The 19211-nt window shown below is 44.6% G+C and overlaps 1 protein-coding gene across 15 annotated transcripts in view; it reads left to right on the top strand.

Annotated features, from left to right (window-relative positions):
• Positions 1 to 5118: 5118 nt before the first annotated feature.
• The window catches only part of LOC139582565 (gephyrin), a 154757-nt gene continuing 140664 nt past the window's right edge, over positions 5119 to 19211 (top strand). For 11 of the 15 annotated variants that reach the window (XM_071412682.1, XM_071412681.1, XM_071412673.1 and 8 more), the window contains exon 1: positions 5121 to 5252. In XM_071412682.1, coding sequence (XP_071268783.1) covers positions 5189 to 5252 — 64 coding nt within the window. In that variant the 5' untranslated portion in view covers positions 5121 to 5188. Of the gene's footprint in view, positions 5253 to 19211 lie in introns of all 15 variants that reach the window. The other 4 variants (XM_071412674.1, XM_071412675.1, XM_071412670.1 and 1 more) reach the window with 2 other exon arrangements.

Here is a 19211-nt window from a genome sequence, read left to right as displayed (position 1 = left end):
TCCTTAATTGAAACACCTAAACCTACAAAAACCTACAAAAACGAAAACCTATTGAAGGTATGTCCAAAAGTCAGACATGGATGGTTTTCCAATAGTCAGACATGGATGGATTTCAATAGTCAGACATGGATAGATTTCTAATAGTCAGACATGGATGGTTTTCCAGTTAGAATCAATGGATATATAGCATTAATTTATAAGTCCACTAAGGACTCTAGCTTTAACCTTTTGTTACACATGTGATTCTGGGATTGTGATCCAACACCATCACTGAAAATCACACTAATTAGGCCTAATAAAATATATGGACGTGTAAGTAAAATGGTGTCAAGGTCTCCATTCCGTTTGTCTGTCAGCGCGCTAGGGGGGAATTCAGCACAAGCTACGACTTCGATGTTTCTGAAGTGAGGGAGCGGTCAGGCGTGAAGAGTTGCCCCAGTTCCCGCCATGGCGTGCAGTATACTCTATATACTCACATACGTGTGTTCATCAATTATATATATTGATAGAATCGCAACAGAAGCGGGAGGATGGGCTGTTTTTTCTATGAGAAAAAACAAGGGGAATTATACACAGGGAAGAGTGCAGTCAGACTAAAAATAGAAGCTGGGTTTTTTTTACCTCGGGATGCAGATGCATTTTTACAGGTCAGACTGTGATCTTCTCTTGAGCTTCTGGGAAACGCAGTCCTCAGTCCTCACATCTCCAGGAAGACATAACTATTTCATACGAGGCAGGCATAATGCCTCGTCACCTCTTAGGCTAAAAGTGCCTTTTCATCCCCTTATAGGTTGAAGTCAGCATGAGTGGAACATCAGCTGTAGTGGGACATTTGTGTTTGAGAGTAATGTACTATGGTAATTTTGCAAACCAATCACAATACATGTTACTGGGTTGATGCTGAATGGGTTCTTTGTATGAAAAATATATATACACATATTTAGCAGATGTTATTGGGGTGTAGCGAAATGCTTGTGTTCCTAGCTCCAACAGTGAAGTAGCATCTCACAAATATACACAAATATAAAAGTAAAAGAATGAAATTAAGAAATATATAAATATTAGATCGAGCAGGCATTGACTAAAATACAGTAGAATAGAATACAGTATATACATTTGAAGTCAGAAGTCAACATACACTTAGGTTGGAGTCATTTAAACTCGTTTTTCAACCACTCCACACATTTCTTGTTAACAAACTATAGTTTTGGCAAGTTGGTTAGGACATCTACTTTGTGCATGACACAAGTCATTTTTACAACAATTGTTTACAGACAGATTGTTTCACTTATAATTCACTGTATCACAATTCCAGTGGGTCAGAAGTTTACATAAACTAAGTTGACTGTGCCTTTAAACAGCTTGGAAAATTCCAGAAAATGATGTTATGGCTTTAGAAGCTTCTGATAGGCTAATTGGCATCATTTGAGTCAATTGGAGGTGTACCTGTGGATGTATTTCAAGGCCTACCTTCAAACTCAGTGCCTCTTTGCTTGACATCATGGGGAAATCAAAAGAAATCAGCCAAGACCTCAGAAAAAAAATTGTAGACCTCCACAAATCTGGTTCATCCTTGGGAGCAATTTCCAAATGCCTGCAGGTACCACGTTCATCTGTACAAACAATAGTACGCAAGTATAAACACCATGGGATCACACAGCCGTCATACCGGTCAGAAAGGAGACGCGTTCTGTCTCCTAGAGATTAATGTACTTAGGTGCGAAAAGTGCAAATCAATCCCAGAACAACAGCAAAGGACCTTGTGAAGATGCTGGAGGAAACCGGTACAAAAGTATCTATATCCACAGTAAAACGAGTCCTATATCGACATAACCTGAAAGGCCGCTCAGCAAGGAAGAAGCCATTGTTCCAAAAGTGCCATAAAAATGCCAGACTACGGTTTGCAACTGCACATGGGGACAAAGAACGTACTTTTTGGAGAAATGTCCTTTGGTCTGATGAAACAAAAATAGAACTGTTTGGCCATAATGACCATCGTTATGTTTGGAGGAAAAAAGGGGAGGCTTGCAAGCCGAAGAACACAGGGGTTTAAGCACGGGGGTGGCAGCATCATGTTGTGATGGGTGCTTTTCTGCAGGAGGGACTGGTGCACTTCACAAAATAGATGGCATCATGAGGTAGGAAAATTATGTGGATATATTGAAGCAACATCGCAAGACATCAGTCAGGAAGTTAAAGCTTGGTTGCAAATGGGTCTTCCAAATGGACAATGACCCCAAGCATACTTCCAAAGTCGTGGCAAAATGGCTTAAGGACAACAAAGTCAAGGTACTGGAGTGGCCATCACAAAGCCCTGACTTCAATCCTATAGAAAATTTGTGGGCAGGACTGAAAAAGCGTGTGTGAGCAAGGAGACCTTACAAACCTGACTCAGTTACACCAGCTCTGTCAGGAGGAATGGGCCAAAATTCGCCCAACTTATTGTGGGAAGCTTGTGGAAGGCTACCCGAAAGGTTTGACCCAAGTTAAACAATTTAAAGGCAATGCTACCAAATACTAATTGAGTGTATGTAAATTTCTGACCCACTGGGAATGTGATGAAAGAAATAAAAGCTGAAATAAATCATTCTCTCTACTATTATTCTAACATTTTACATTCTTAAAATGAAGTGGTGAAAAACTGAGTTTAAATGTATTTGGCTAAGGTGTATGTAAACTTCTGACTTCAACTGTACATATGAGATGAGTAAAGCACTATGTAAACATTATTTAAACATTATTAAAGTGACTAGTGTTCCATTATTAAAGTGGCCAGTATGTATATAAAGTGCAAGGTTACGTAACAGGGTGGAAGCCAGCTAGTGATTGCTATTTAACAGTCTGAAGGCCTTGGAGATAGAAGCTGTTTTTCAGTCTCTCGGTCCCAGCTTTGATGCACCTGTACTGACCTCGCCTTCTGGATGATAGCGGGGTGAACAGGCCGTGGCTCAGGTGGTTGATGTCCTTGATGATCTTTTAGGCCTTCCTGTGACATCGGGGGGTGCAGTTGTCCTGGAGGGCAGGTAATTTGCCCCGGTGATGCGTTGGGCAGACTGCATCACCCTCTGGAGAGCCCTGCAATTGCGGGCGGTGCAGTTGCCGTACCAGGCGGTGATACAGCCCGACAGGATGCTCTCAATTGTGCATCTGTAAGAGTTTGTGAGGGTTTTAGGGGTGAATCCAAATTTCTTCAGCCTCCTGAGGTTGAGGAGGCACTATTGCGCCTTCACTACACAGTCTGTGTGGGTAGACCATTTCAGATTGTCAGTGATGTGTACGCCAAGGAACTTGAAACTTTCCACATTATCCACTGTAGTCCCGTCTTGTTCCCTCTGCTGTTTCCTGAATTCCACAATCAGCTCCTTTGTTTTGTTGACGTTGAGTGAGAGGTTATTTTACTGGCACCACACTCCCAGGGCCCTCACCTCCTCCCAGTAGGCTGTCTCGTCACTGTTGGTAATCAGGACTACTACTGTTGTGTGGTCTGCAAACTTGATAATTGAGTTGGAGGCGTGTGTGGCCACACAGTCATGAGTGAACAGAGAGTACAGGAGGGGGCTGAGCATGTACCCTTGTGGGGCCCCTGTGTTGAGGATCAGCGAAGTGGAGGTAGTTAATCATGAAACATACCTGCCTTTCTTCTTCCCGGAGAGTTCTTAATTCCTGTCTGCGCAATGTACTGATAACTCAGCTGGCTGTATGGACGGGGACAGTATATCCCAAGAGAGCCATGTTTCCATGAAACAGAGTATGTTACAATCCCTGATGTCTCACTGGAAGGAGATCCTCGCCCTCAGGTCGTCTACTTTATTAGCCAGAGACTGCACATTAGCGAGTAATATACTCGGAAGCGGTGGATGGTGTGCACGCCTCCTGAGTCGGACTAGAAGTCCACTCCGAATACCTTTTCTGCACCGGCTGTGTTTTGGAGCAGCCTCTAGAATAAGTTAAATTGCCCTGGGGGGTACGAACAAAGGATACAATTCAGGAAAGTTGTATTCCTGGTCGTAATGCTGGTGAGTTACCTCTGTTCTGATATCCAAAAGTTAATTCCTGCTGTATGTAATGTAAATGGTTTTGTTTAGTGTGACATCATTGTAGCGTGTGTGGTTTCGTAGATGGGATGACCCAATGAAAATCATCATACTATGAAATTCAGATCTACAATAGTGTCCCACTTCCCCTAGATGGTGTTTGAATAGCGGAACAGGGACCTTTTCAGCAATAAACATTTCATAAATTAAAATGTTCTTCCTTGATTATTTAACCTAAATTTAACTAGGCAAGTCAGTTAAGAACCAATTCTTACAATGACAGCCTACCCCAGTCAAACCTGGAGAACACTGGGCCAATTGTGCACTGCTCTATGGGACTCCCAATCACAGCCGGTTGTGATACAGCTTGGATTTGAACCAGGGACTGTAGTGATGCCTCTTGCATTGAGCTGCAGTGCCTTAGTCCACTGTGCCACTCTGGATCCCCAGACGTTATATATTCTAAAGTACATTGAAATATGTTGTTTTAGTTGTTCATAATCTCTCTTAATCGATTCTAGAATATATACAGTATAGCACATACACGGCATAGGATGACTAGATTTTCACCAAAAGTTTGGAATCTCCCAAAATACATTTTCCAAGGGCATATAGTAGGTATAGTATGTGGCTATTGTCACAAAATGGTGAAATCAAAGTGTGCTATCTATAAGCCTCTACAAAGTCTTATTGTCGATTTCACAACAATTACCAGGTGAAGTGGGACAATAATGTATTTCTAATGAGAAAATTGACCCTAGACTTTGATCTATGTGACATCAAACATATGATGTCGGAAAATGGAGTGGCATTACAGACGCAATGCCTGTCTGTTTCTCTGAAAGTCTTCAGAGAGAAATCAATAGTGGTCTCCATAAGAAATCATTTGGAATACACACTACTACCGTGGCAAGCGGCCAACTGAGTGATGTGTGCGGTTTTAACGGCCCCCGCATTCTTCAGCGCACAGCAAGCTATCTGTAGCTGTCCTGGTCGCTCGGCTCTCCACTTCTCTCGCCTAGCTCTGCTCTTCTTCATTTTCTCCCTGCCTCCTCCTTCTCCCCTCTCATCCCTCCTCCCCTCCCTCGAAGTTCGATGCGATCGACTCTTGGCCCTGCCGTGAGTTCTCAGTGCGGGCGACAGCGCTGCTGAACATGGCGTCAGACGGGATGATTTTAACAAACCACGACCACCAAATCCGGGTCGGAGTCTTGACAGGTAAATGCAGAATTGCATTGAGTGATTCATATTTCTCCGCGGCTATGTGTGTGAATTAATATCCATTGTTTGTCTGTTAGGGTGCCTCTCCCGGGCGTCACGTAGGCTAGGCTACATGTCAGTTGCTTTTGCGTTGTGGCTCTCTCTCTCCATCTGTCGCTGGAGTTGCAGCTCTCCGCGGTGTTGCAGCTCTCTGTGGCTGGTCAGCACCTTGCGGGGCGATGTTGTTTAGAAACCCTCTTATTTTCCTTTCCGGACCAATTGGTTTAACACATCCTCCAATGCGACGGAAGATGACAATGTTGGCTACATTTATACAAACCTGTTCGGGGTTTCATTCGTTGTCATGGTATTTGCTAGGCGGTTTTTGCCGGTGAAGGGCTCAGTTTTGTATTTTGAATTATTCATAGCCCATATCTGCTTGTAAAACCTGAAAATTACAGCTGATTGTGTGCCGAGCTCGCGCGGTATGGATTTCGTTATTGACATACGGCTGACAACAGGGTTTCTTAAAATGTATCCCATGACAGTTGCTGATGATCAGTGTATGTAGGCCTATTTAATCGTACAAAATGCCCGTGTTAACTGCGAAATACATGGCAATGCAGGCGCAATGAATGATATCTGACTGATTTGTGAATGACAGCGCCAATTGCAGCAGTTGTTTAACGTGACAGGCTCTGCTGGTTTCGTGGGCAGAATACAAGTCGATTCTACGGTGCATGACATTCCTTTAAATGCAGACATCCTTTGACGCTGACGTCGGCTTACCGACCATAAAAAAGAGCTATATAGGCTTGAAACTAACGTTATAGGCTACACAAGAAATGTAAAATTGATATTTCTCTTCTATGTGTTTTATGTATGTTTGCTTTGTCATGCTTGTTATTCAGAGTGAGTGAAGGCGAATACAGTCGTGAGGTTTCATGAGAAGAAAGCAAATGAAATCTAACCAGTGATGTTAATACGGGCAAATACAGGCTTGCCTGTGCTATACGGATGCGGTTGATGGAAGGGGCTGGATGATAACATTTTTCACGATCGCGGTGTAGGCTATTCGTGATCGCCTATGACATTCTCCGTTATGGAAAATCCGGTTGGAAGGTGGTAATGTGTAGCAATGGAGGTGGAATCACTGTAGATCCTGGAATCTGCTAGGGAAACCCCGCTGCCCCCTCCCGCCTCTTCTCACGCAGTAGAGAGAGAGACGGGGAGGGAGAGCTAGAGAGAGAGAGACGGGGAGGGAGAGCTAGAGAGAGAGAGACGGGGAGGGAGAGCTAGAGAGAGAGACGGGGAGGGAGAGCTAGAGAGAGAGACGGGGAGGGAGAGCTAGAGAGAGAGACGGGGAGGGAGAGCTAGAGAGAGAGACGGGGAGGGAGAGCTAGAGAGAGAGACGGGGAGGGAGAGCTAGAGAGAGAGACGGGGAGGGAGAGCTAGAGAGAGAGACGGGGAGGGAGAGCTAGAGAGAGAGACGGGGAGGGAGAGCTAGAGAGGGCTCGACTACTTTCAGTACTGTCCGCGGTGCTGAAACAGCGTCAGTCACAAGTCAGTGCGGTACTAGCCCTGCGTTCCATTTCTCTCTCTCTCTCTCTCGCTGCGCTAAATGCACTGTCAGAAAGGGAGTTTCACCGCGTTGATAAGCATTCATAAGGCATAATGCAAACCGTGCTATGTGGATGTGCTGATGTTGGGGGCGCAGAAATGCAACCCACCCACAAGTCTAAGTTGTGGTTTTCCGCTGTTTCTGTTCCTTTTAGCGGCTGTTAATAAACCGTGACTAAGCCATGCATAGGGAAAAACACAGGTAGTTCTAAACCTAGTCCCAAAATATCTTTACTCATTGACCCCCCCCCCCCGGAAGAGTAGCTGCTGGGGATCCCTACTAAATACAAATGGCAAACGTTAGGCACGTTTAACACCAAACACAGATATAACTAAAACCAACAACAACAAATGATCAGTGTATGTAGGCCTACAAATAAACCCCCACATCTTCTTGCTATCCTTACCAACCTCTACCATAACAACACCACACTGACCACACAGCCCCTCCTCCATCCATCCCTCCTCCACAGCCATGGGGGGGGGGGGGGGGGGAGATGAGACCTTCACCCTCCTCATCCTTCTCCTCATCCTTCTCCTCTTCCATCACTCACTGGCCCAACAGGTGATGTGGTGACATCATTATCATGGATATCATGGATATAGACTTAGCAAAATAAAGCATGTAGATGCAATGTAGAAGTAGGCTTAATAATGTAGATTGGCACACTCTATAGCTCCAATGCAAATAACAGCAGGGGCATGGCTAAGGCCAGCGAGGGGAGGGGAGGGATATCAAACCATTTTGATTTATCAACTTATCAACAATGTAAACAGCATAGAATTAGAATGACTAGAACAGACAATATGGCTACACCATGTATACAGTCAATATAGCTGACATGGTATTGTAATGTATAGATAGATGTATGTATGCATCAGTGTCAATGTCTATGAACTGCCCACTCCAATGCTAATTATGACTTAGCCAATATTTCTTTAAGGTCTCCTCTAGGTTGCCAGGGGTTTGCCTTTGGATAGACATTAATTGGTGCACTAATATGTGTACTATAAGTATGTGGGGAAATGGATACAAGGATTTGTTTGTGGAAATAGTCATGGAAAATAGGTGTGTGTGTGTGTGTGTGTGTGTGTGTGTGTGTGTGTGTGTGTGTGAGACAGAGGTTTTAATTGTCTCTATCTGGGGTGGCCTGAGGGTGTGGACAACACCATTCTCCAGCGCGCTCTCCTAGCTAACCGTCCTCCTGGCCTGTGTGTGTGTGTGCCTCTCCACCTTTCTAATGACTCCTTCTGCATTCCCTCCCTCCCAACACACACACACACACACACCATCCAGCTGCTCTCCTCCCCAACAGCCTGCGTGGCCTCATTGTGGTGTGGTGCTGCTGAGGAGAGATGGATACACCATGCAGAGAGTGGGTGTTCTCTGGACCCCTGTGTTCTGATGTAGCAGGCAGAGCCGGACTCTGTCACGTTAGACTCCCACAGCTGTGTGTGTGTACGTGTGTGTGTGTGTGTGTGTGTGTGTGTGTGTGTGTGTGTGTGTGTGTGTGTGTGTGTGTGTGTGTGTGTGTGTGTGTGTGTGTGTGTGCTCTCTGTCTTTGTGCACTAATAATACTGAGCTCTGGCTGAAACACACAAGCTTAGCAAATCCCCCTGGTCCCAAATATAGCTGCTGTATCCATACCTCCCATTAACACAATAGAACAGCTCAGTGCAAAACCCATGCAGTGGCTTTTCATCTGTAGAAACCTTGTGCTACCATATCCTACATGACTGTAGCGAAGCACTATAGGTTGATTCATGGTGTATGTAGCATTACAGCCCGTTGATGCTTGACTACTGATAGTGTCACACACACACACACACACACACACACACACACACACACACACACACACACACACACACACACACACACACACACACACACACACACACACACACACACACACAGATTGAAAGACCCCCCCCCCCTCCCAACACACACACATACATATTGACAGACCCCCCCCCTCCCAACACACACACATACATATGGACAGACCCCCCCCTCCCAACACACACACACACACACACACACACACACACACACACACACACACACACACACACACACACACACACACACACACACACACACACACACACACACACACACACACACACACACACACACACACATACAACACAAACACCCATGCTGCTGAATAGACAAACATGGACTCAGTAGCAACCTACCAATGAGAGAGAGCCCTGGGTTGGAAGTCTCCTCTCTGCGGCAGCAGACAACACATGTTTTTTTCCCTCCCTTTCTCTCTTTTTTTTCCGCTCCTTTCTTCCCTCAGCTGTAACAACTGAGAGAAGCTCAGAGAGAGAGAGGGATAGAGAGAGATGTGTGGGCAGTGCTCCAAACTTACATTTAGCTATATCAGAAAGACAAATACACCAGACGCCCCAATACAGCTGTATTTACCGTAGCTCGCAAGCGGTTAAATATAACACTTGGTTTTGTCATTTTTTTCATGGGTTACTGTCCCTTTGTGGTTGGGAGAGGTGGGGAGGGGGCAGGAGAGAGAGAAGATGGACTGGAATGGGGATAGGTGGGGAGGGGGATGGAGAGAGAGAAGATGGACTGGGATGGGGAGAGGTGGGGAGGGGGAAGGAGAGAGAGAAGAGGGACTGGGATGGGGATAGGTGGGGAGGGGGATGGAGAGAGAGAAGATGGACTGGGATGGGGAGAGGTGGGGAGGGGGAAGGAGAGAGAGAGGATGGACTGGGATGGGGAGAGGTGGGGAGGGGGAAGGAGAGAGAGAAGAGGGACTGGGATGGGGAGAGGTGGGGAGGGGGAAGGAGAGAGAGAAGAGGGACTGGGATGGGGAGAGGTGGGGAGGGGGAAGGAGAGAGAGAAGAGGGACTGGGATGGGGAGAGGTGGGGAGGGGGAAGGAGAGAGAGAAGAGGGACTGGGATGGGGATAGGTGGGGAGGGGGAAGGAGAGAGAGAGAGAGAGAAGAGGGACTGGTGGAGGGAGAGAAGGGGGACTGGGAGGGGGAAGGAGAGAGAAGGGGGACTGGTGTTGGGGAGAGAAGGGGGACTGGTGGGAGGAGGGAGAGAAGGGGGATTGGTAGGAGAAGGAGAGAGAGATGGGGGACTGGTGGGGGGAGGTGGGGGGGAGAAAGGGAACTGGTAGAGCGAGGTGGGGAGGGGGAAGGAGAGAGAGAAGGGGGTCTGGGGGGGAGAGAAGGGGGTCTGGGGGGGAGAGAAGGGGGACTGGTGGGGGGAGGTGGGGGACTGGTAGAGGGAGGTGGGGAAGGAGAGAGAAGGGGGTCTGGGGGGGAGAGAAGGGGGACTGTTAGGGGGAGGTGCTGCAGGTAAGCTGGCGGTTAAGAGTGTTGGGTTAGTAATCAGAAGGTTGCTGGTTTGAATCCCCGAGCCGACTAGTTGAAGGATGAGGGACTGGAATGGGGACTGGTAGGGGTAAGGCAGGCAGGCAAGCAGGCAGGCTCTGTGGGATGTCCCATCTTAAAGGGCATTCCTCACCACTACCTTCCCTAGGGGGGATATAAAGGAGGGCTCTAGCAGTTAGATTGGTTATTGTGAAGGAATACAGGGTTTAATATTTTTAAGAATTGCTGACTGTGTGTGTGTAGTGCATGTGTGTGTCTGCATATTTGTATGTTAGCGTACATGCATGTGTGTGCCTGCGCCCATACGTGTGCTTCTGTGTGTGTACACACATTTGTGTGCGGAGGGCCAATGCAATAACTATTTAATCTCATTTGCCACATAATTGAATCTCTGGAGGTTGTCCCAAACTCACCTTACTACAGCCCCAGACCTAGTAGCACTGAGGCATGCTGGGAACAGGAAACCAGAGAAGCAGCCAGTCAGTCTGCAATCGGCCTGGACGGCTTGCGTGCCAGACTGTCCTGCCCAGAATTAGGAGACCCTGTCATCTGTCTCTGAATGGGCTTGGTTAGCTGCCAAGTTATGGAGCAATCTGCTCTCCAAGTCTGCTGTGAATGGCAACACATGGGGCTGGGCGTATGCTCTGTCTCTGGTGATTGGCTATACACCCATGCTCTCTCTGTGGTGATTGGCTACACACCCATGCTCTCTCTCTCTCTGTGGTTATTGGCTGGGCTGGCCTTGGTGAAATACAGTAGGTCTCACCTTGAGGGGGTTAGTTTATCTGGCCCGAGTTACACTGGTGGGAGGAATTAGAACCGAGTAAAAAGTGATTGCATTAGTTTTGGAACTGCGATGCATCCCGGGCGTGAGCGGTAAGGCAGGGGGAGGGATCACATGACTGGTAGAACGGCAAAGTGGGCTTAAACAAAAGGGACGTAGTTAAGCACGTGGAGTGATCAGTGTTTTCATATGCAGAAGTGATTTGCTTTTGATTAAAATGCTTTATCTGCCTTCCCAATGAAAAGTTGTTTGAAACCATTTTGGGGAAAAGAGATGTATGTTCCTGGACGATGCCCAATTCTGCCTTGACAACATGACCGAGCAGCACAGATTACTGTTTGATTTGAGAAGGGCGCTCCTCCCTCAACGCTTTGGCCCAAATAACATGACAGGCCATTTCCCGGTTCAACCCGGGCCAGCATAATAGAACTCCCTCAGTGTCTTGTCCTGAGGCTATATATAAGGATAGTAGACTCTAAGCTATTACTAATGCTAGCTAGTTAGGACATGTATTCATTCAATGTTTGTCTATGTGAATTTCCAGCTTATGCTAGCTAGCATGATGCTAACATTACAATATGTTAGACATTTCTAGAATGGATGTCTATGAGATTCTTTAGCTCTGTGGTAGAAATTTATTTTTCAACTCTCCCAGGTGGGGCTTATATCGCAGGAGTTAGCACAAAACACGACTGACCCCACTGTCTGTCTCTCTCTCTCTCTCTGAAACGCACACACACAGAACTACACACACATGTATTCAGAGACTATATACTCACACACACACACACACACTGTCTCTCTCTCTCACACACAAACATATATACACACACCAAGCTGCACAACCACATGGTCAATGTGGACAGCGGGAAGGCAGAGGGAGGGACCACATGACTGGAATAGACAATATGGGATGAGGGACAAGGCCACAGAATGAGAATTAAGTCTTTCTCTGCAAAATAATTATTTCAGTGCTGAGCAGTGTAGGTGGTGAAGGCAGGTGTCATTATCACCATGCGCTCTATCTTTCTCTTTCCTCTCTCTCTCCTCTCTCTCTGAGTCTCTCTTTCTCTCTCTCTCCTCTCTCTGAGTCTCTCTCTTTCTCTTTCCTCTTTCTCTCTCTCCTCTCTCTCTGAGTCTCTTTCTCTCTCTCTCCTCTCTCTGAGTCTCTTTCTCTCTCTCTCCTCTCTCTGAGTCTCTTTCTCTCTCTCTCCTCTCTCTGAGTCTCTTTCAATTCAATTCAATTCAATTCAAGGGGCTTTATTGGCATGGGAAACATGTGTTAACATTGCCAAAGCAAGTGAGGTAGACAATATACAAAAGTGAAATAAACAATACAAATTAACAGTGAACATTACACATACAGAAGTTTCAAAACAAGAAAGACATTACAAATGTCATATTATATATATACAGTGTTGTAACAATGTACAAATGGTTAAAGCACACAAGTTAAAATAAATAAGCATAAATATGGGTTGTATTTACAATGGTGTTTGTTCTTCACTGGTTGCCCTTTTCTTGTGGCAACAGGTCACAAATCTTGCTGCTGTGATGGCACACTGTGGAATTTCACCCAGTAGATATGGGAGTTTATCAAAATTGGATTTGTTTTCAAATTCTTTGTGGATCTGTGTAATCTGAGGGAAATATGTCTCTCTAATATGGTCATTTCTTTCTCTCTCTCTCCTCTCTCTGAGTCTCTCTCTCTCTGTGTCTGTCTCGTTCCCTCTCTCCTCTCTCTGTCTCTCTCTCGTTCTCTCTCTCCTCTGTATCTCTGTCTGTCTCTCTCATTCTCTCTCTCCTCTCTCTGTCTCTCTCTCATTCTCTCTCTCCTCTTTCTCTCTGTTTGTCTGTCTCTCTCGTTCTCTCTCTCCTCTGTCTCTCTGTCTGTATTTTTGTCTCTCATTCTCTCTCTATCTTCCTTTACTTGTGGTAAAGGAGCAGTGTAGATGTAAAACTCTATTTCAGGGAAACAATTTATTTGTATTTATTTAATTGAACCCTTATTTTACCAGGTCAGTTGACTGAGAACACATTCTCATTTACAGCAAGGACCTGGGGAATAGTTACCGGGGAGAGGATAAAAAGCCATCTCATCTCTCTCTATCTCTATAGCTCATAGAAATCAACCATACTCATTGTAAATAGATCTTAATTGGCTGGTGAGTTTGGGAAGAGAGGCTGATGTAATTTGGTATGATGAACACACTCTCATACAGTCTCACAGGTTCTTGTAAACCCTCCAGAGAAGTGCACTCTCACAGGTTCTTGTAAACCCTCCAGAGAAGTGCACTCTCACAGGTTCTTGTAAACCCTCCAGAGAAGTGCACTCTCACAGGTTCTTGTAAACCCTCCAGAGAAGTGTGCTCCATCAAGGGCTGGAAATCCACTCCCAGAGTTGGGATAGGTAGGAGAGGAAATTTTATTTGGAATGTGTCTCAAATAATAATGCACACTCATCATGTGCCATTAATGTGAAGTAAATGTGATGATTAGGGAGGCTATGCCTGGGGTAACGTCTGGGCTTCTGTATGTGAGAAAGCTCATGTTAGCATTGGATGCTTACTGTGTTGCTACTGGAGATGGAACTCAGTAGGCTTGGGTGCTATACCGTATATACCGGGGTATATGGAAGAAGCAGCGGGACGGTTTTTCAATACCGTCAAAACTATTTATTTTTACTTAAAAAAAAAAAAATGAATTTGAATAGTTGTAGTTAGGAGATAAAGCAGATTGTTCTTCATTTCACCTGTCATATTATTTTACATTATGAAGCTTACTGTTCCCAGAACAGTTGAGCCAGTCACGTTTGTAAAGAGCACCACGGGGGAAAGCTGAGCTGCTGAGTCCATAGAGTTCTGTATCTATCAGTCTCTGTTGTGTGGAGCACAGGAAGTGATGACGTTACACTTGTGTTCAATTCACTTCTAAATGTTTACCCTCAGATATCTTATAATGTCTTTCTGCCAGAAGTCAAAGAGCTCTCAGAGCTCAGATATCTTATAATGGCTTTCTGCCAGAAGTCAAAGAGCTCTCAGAGCTCAGATATCTTATAATGGCTTTCTGCCAGAAGTCAAAGAGCTCTCAGAGCTCAGATATCTTATAATGTCTTTCTGCCAGAAGTCAAAGAGCTCTGGATGAGTTATCTGTACAGCTGCCATTTTGTCCCGGTGCTTCCTACTAGCGTTTTTTCTTTCTCCTTCCGTTGTTCTCCATGTATCAGTGGAGGTTGCTGAGAGGAACCATGTGTTTGATGTATTTGATACCATTCCAGCCATTACCACGAGCCTGTCCCGCTCCAGCCATTACCACGAGCCTGTCCCGCTCCAGCCATTACCACGAGCCTGTCCCGCTCCAGCCATTACCACGAGCCTGTCCCGCTCCAGCCATTACCACGAGCCTGTCCCGCTCCAGCCATTACCACGAGCCTGTCTCGCTCCAGCCATTAACACGAGCCTGTCCCGCTCCAGCCATTACCACGAGCCCATACTCCCCAATTAAGGTGCTACACACCTCCTGTGCCGTGTACACATGCTGCTCTTCCTTCAGAAAAGCATACATCACAACTTTGTTCATCTGCACAGTTTCTCTCGTACACTTTGACTTGTAAATGTCCTCACTCACCGAAAATTACATTCGGTAGTTACTAGCTATGCTTGTATAACTTTATGAGCTGAATTGGCCTGTCATTGGCATTTAGCTAACAGCGTCTATGTGATTTTGCTATTAGTTTGTGCAAATTTTATTAGCATCCTAGTAATAGCGGGTCCAATGGGCTTTTCTTGCGTTTCTAGTGTCCCCTTGTGAGTTATGCCGGTACTACTGTAAATCCCAGGATGAGAGAAGGATGGTATGACAATGTGAAAATCTGTATACCGCCCAAGCCTAGAACTTAGCATTAGCATGAAGGCAGCTCAGGTCTGGCCTTGGTGTAAGGTTCTGAGTTACTGAGGAGCACAGAAGATGATATTTATGACTGGAACCGTGCTGGAATGAACAATGTAGAAAGACACTATCTGAGCCAGAACAGTACGGTTTGTGTTGCCAAGATAGTTTGAAGAAAAAACTGGGGGAAAAATGGTACAAGTCTGGTCTAGAATGATCATCTAGAGTGGGTCAGGCCAGGTGCTCTCTCGTAAGATAATCTACAGTATATCAAAGGATGAAGTCATGGTAGAAAAAAAGAAGTGTATTTTTCAAGTGATGAGTCATTATATGGTCTGTCTGTACTGCCCTCCATCCTCATCCCTCTCTTCTCCTGTGTCCCGGTTGCTGGTGTTAATCAGGGCCAGGAGGTAGGCATCAATTTATGAGCCTCAGCGCACCTCCTCACGTGTTGTATCCTTCCACGTCTAATGAAAATATAGAGCCCTTTCATGTTTCAAGTCTAATGAACATTCTTTGGCTAGCATCTATCCATCATACTCTTGGCTATTTCTGTGCCGTTGTCGTGGGATCTTCCTTCGATGTTTAGCTCCGTCAATATCGTGTCATCCTGTCTCTGCTGACTGAAAATCTAACATGGATTTTTTTTTCAGTACATACAACGTTTACGTATGTGTCATGTTCTGACCAGAGTTCTTTTGTGTTTTCTTTGTTTTAGTGTTGGTCAGGACGTGAGCTGAGTGGGCATTCTATGTTGTGTGTCTAGTTTTCCCGTTTCTGTGTTTGGCCTGATATGGCTCTCAATCAGAGGCAGGTGTTAGTCATTGTCTCTGATTGGGAACCATATTTAGGTAGCCTGTTTTCTGTTGGGGTTTGTGGGTGGTTATTTTCAGTCTTTGTGTGTCTGCACCAGACAGAACTGTTTCGTTTCGTGTTACTCTCGTTTATCGTTATTTTGTTTGTTTGTTTAACATATTCTATTAAAATGGATACTTTTCACGCTGCGCCTTGGTCCTCCTCTCTTCCTCCATACGACGAACGTTACAGTATGTTTCCTTATAGATAAACTCATTGTTGTTGACTTTGTTTTCGCACTCCAGTATGTGCCCTACGTGTCTCTGTTACCTTGGAGACTTGATACTTACATGAAATTGTACAGAAATTGCATAGATAAGACATTATATTTATATCATATTGAAGCAGTTGTTTGTGATTCATCCAGTGTGTTACAGAAAGTTCTGGGAGCTTGTTAGGGATTATACTTCAACACAAAGTCACTGTGTAGTGCTGTTGATTGGGATTCATCCAGTGTGTTACAGAAAGTTCTGGGAGCTTGTTAGGGATTATACTTCAACACAAAGTCACTGTGTAGTGCTGTTGATTGATTGACTGTAGTATTGTACAGTGAGTGTCAAACATTTTCAACATTACACAAGTACACAAGTACAATTATATATCCCACCATATGCAACACACACACACTTGTTTCTCTCTCTCACACACACACACACACATTTTTCTCTTTCAAACACACACCGAAACCGTCACACACACACACACATATAACACACACACCAAAACTGACACACACACACACACACACCACTGACAGGAATTAGGAGATGATCATGTGAGGAAGACAGTGGAGTCTTATTGCTCAGATCTTCTCTGTGGTGCTGAAGCTATTAAATATTTCATCCAGCTGCCTGATTCATGCCTTCCACTTCAGCTTATGGGATTCTGACTGGGAACAAAAGTCACCCAATCATTTGTGTCAATATCAGTTTGTTTTTCCATATTCCGACATTTGTTTTTGCTTGCGAGAGAACATTTACCAAAAAAACTGAGCAAACTAGAATGCTATTTGGACCTAAACAGAGAGTACGCAATGGCAGAACACCTGACCACTGTGACTGACACAAAATTAAGGAAAGCTTTGACTATGTACAGACTGTATAGCCTTGCTATTGAGAAATGCTGCCGTAGGCAGACCTGGCTCTCAAGAGAAGACAGGCTTTGTGCACACTGAGCTGCACTTCCTAATCTCCTACCAAATGTATGACCATATTAGAGACACATATTTCCTTCAGATTACACAGGCTCACAAAGAATTCGAAAACAAATCAAATTTTAATAAACTCCCATATCTACTGGGTGAAATACCACAGTGTGCCATCACAGCAGCAAGATTTGTGACCTGTTGCCAGAAGAAAAGGGCAACCAGTGAAGAACAAACACCATTGTAAATACAACCTAATATTTATTTATTTTCCCTTTTGTACTTTAACTATTTGCACATCGTTACAACACTATATAGACAAAATATGACATTTGAAATGTTTTATTATTTTGGAACTTGTGTGAGTGTACTGTTTACTTTTTGTTGTTTATTTCACTTTTGTTTATCAATTTCACTTGCTTTGGCAATGTAAACATGTGTTTCCCATGCCAATAAAGGCCCTTGAATTGAATTGAATTGAGAGAGAGAGAGAGAGAGAGAGAGAGCTGGTCAAAGTTGATCTATGTACTGTATTCTAAGTGTAAGGAATCATTAAACAAACAAACTAACTAATTTGTTTTTGACATTCTGACATTCCTTTACACTTTGATAGCAACTCTCTCACTGGCAAGACATGACATCACAATCACAAGTCCAGAATACCTTGATCAAGAATAGCACTCCTGTGAGAGGTACAAGCACGGTACAACAGTGTGACTTCTGGCTGTCACCATTGGCAACGGCTGCTGTTTCCTCGTTGTCACTCTGCCAGGCTGTCCATCGGCTTGTCACCCGGTCCAGACCCCTCCCCCTTGTCTTCAGGCGAGGTGTGATGCGACTGATGGATCAGTGTTTCTCAGACGGATTCAAAACGGGCTGAAATCTAAAAAGAAGGATCTAAAAATAAGGATGCTCTGCACTTCTATATAGAACTTACAGTATATATATCATACATACACTACTCATCAAAAGTTTGGACACACCTACTCATTCAAGGGTTTTTCTTTATTTTTACTATTTTCTACATTGTAGAATAATAGTGAAGACATCAAAACTATATAAATAACACATATGGAATCACATAGTAACCAAAAAGTGTTAAACAAATCTAAATATATTTATAAGTAGCCACCCTTTGCCTTGATGACAGCTTTGCACACTCTTGGCATTCTCTCAACCAGCTTTGCCTGGAATGCTTTTCCCACAGTCTTGAAGGAGTTCCCACATATGCTGAGCACTTGTTGGCTGCTTTTCCTTAACTCCAACTCAACTCCAACTCATCCCAAATCATTTCAATTGGGTTAAGATCGGGTGGTTGTGGAGGCCAGGTCATCTGATGCAGCACTCCATCACTTTCCTTCTTGGTCAAATAGCCCTTACACAGCCTGGAGGTGTTTTGGGTCATTGTCCTGTTGAAATACAAATGATAGTCTTACTAAGCGCAAACCAGATGGGATGGCGTATCACTGCAGAATGCTTTTGTAGCCATGCAGGTTAAGTGTGCCTTGAATTCTAAATAAATCACATACTTTGAAGAATCTAAAATATAACATTTATTTTTATTTAGTTATACATGATTCCATATGTGTTATTTCATAGTGTTGATGTCTTCACTATTATTCTACAATGTTGAAAATAGTCAAAAAAAAAAAAAAAAAATGGAATGATTAGGTGTGTCCAAACTTTTGACTGGTAATATATAAATAAAGTGAGCCATTGAACCCTTTGTGGTTATATATACACTACACTACAAAAGTATGTGGACACCTGCTTGTCAAAAATATCATTCCAATATCATGGGCATTAATATGGAGTTGGTCCCCCCTTTGCTGCTATAACAGCCTCCACTCCACTTGCTTCCATTCAGCCACAAGAGCATTAGTGAGGTCGGGCGCTGATGTTGGGCGATTAGGCCTGGCTCGCAGTCTGCGTTCCAATTCATCCTAAAGGTGTTTGATGGGGTTGAGGTCAGGACTCTGTGCAGGCCAGTCAAGTTCTTCCACACCGAGCTCTACAAACCGTTTCTGTATGGACCTTGCTTTGTGCATGGGGGCATTTTCATGCTGAAACAGGAAAGGGCCTTCCCCAAAATGTTTCCACAAAGTTGGAAGAACAGAATCATCTGGATTGTCATTGTATGCTGTAGCGTTAAGATTTCCCTTCACTGGAAGTAAGGGGCCCGAACCATGAAAAACAGCCCCAGACCATTATTCCTCCTCCACCAAACGTTACAGTTGCCACTATGCATTGGGGCAGGTAGTGTTCTCCTGGCATCCGCCAAACCCAGGTTTGTCCGTCGGACTGCCAGATGGTGAGG

The sequence above is a fragment of the Salvelinus alpinus genome, chromosome 8, assembly GCF_045679555.1.
Source record: "Salvelinus alpinus chromosome 8, SLU_Salpinus.1, whole genome shotgun sequence".
Classification (NCBI taxonomy): domain Eukaryota; kingdom Metazoa; phylum Chordata; class Actinopteri; order Salmoniformes; family Salmonidae; genus Salvelinus; species Salvelinus alpinus.
Note: the sequence above shows the minus strand (reverse complement) of the source record. Positions and strands in the feature narration are given on the sequence as shown.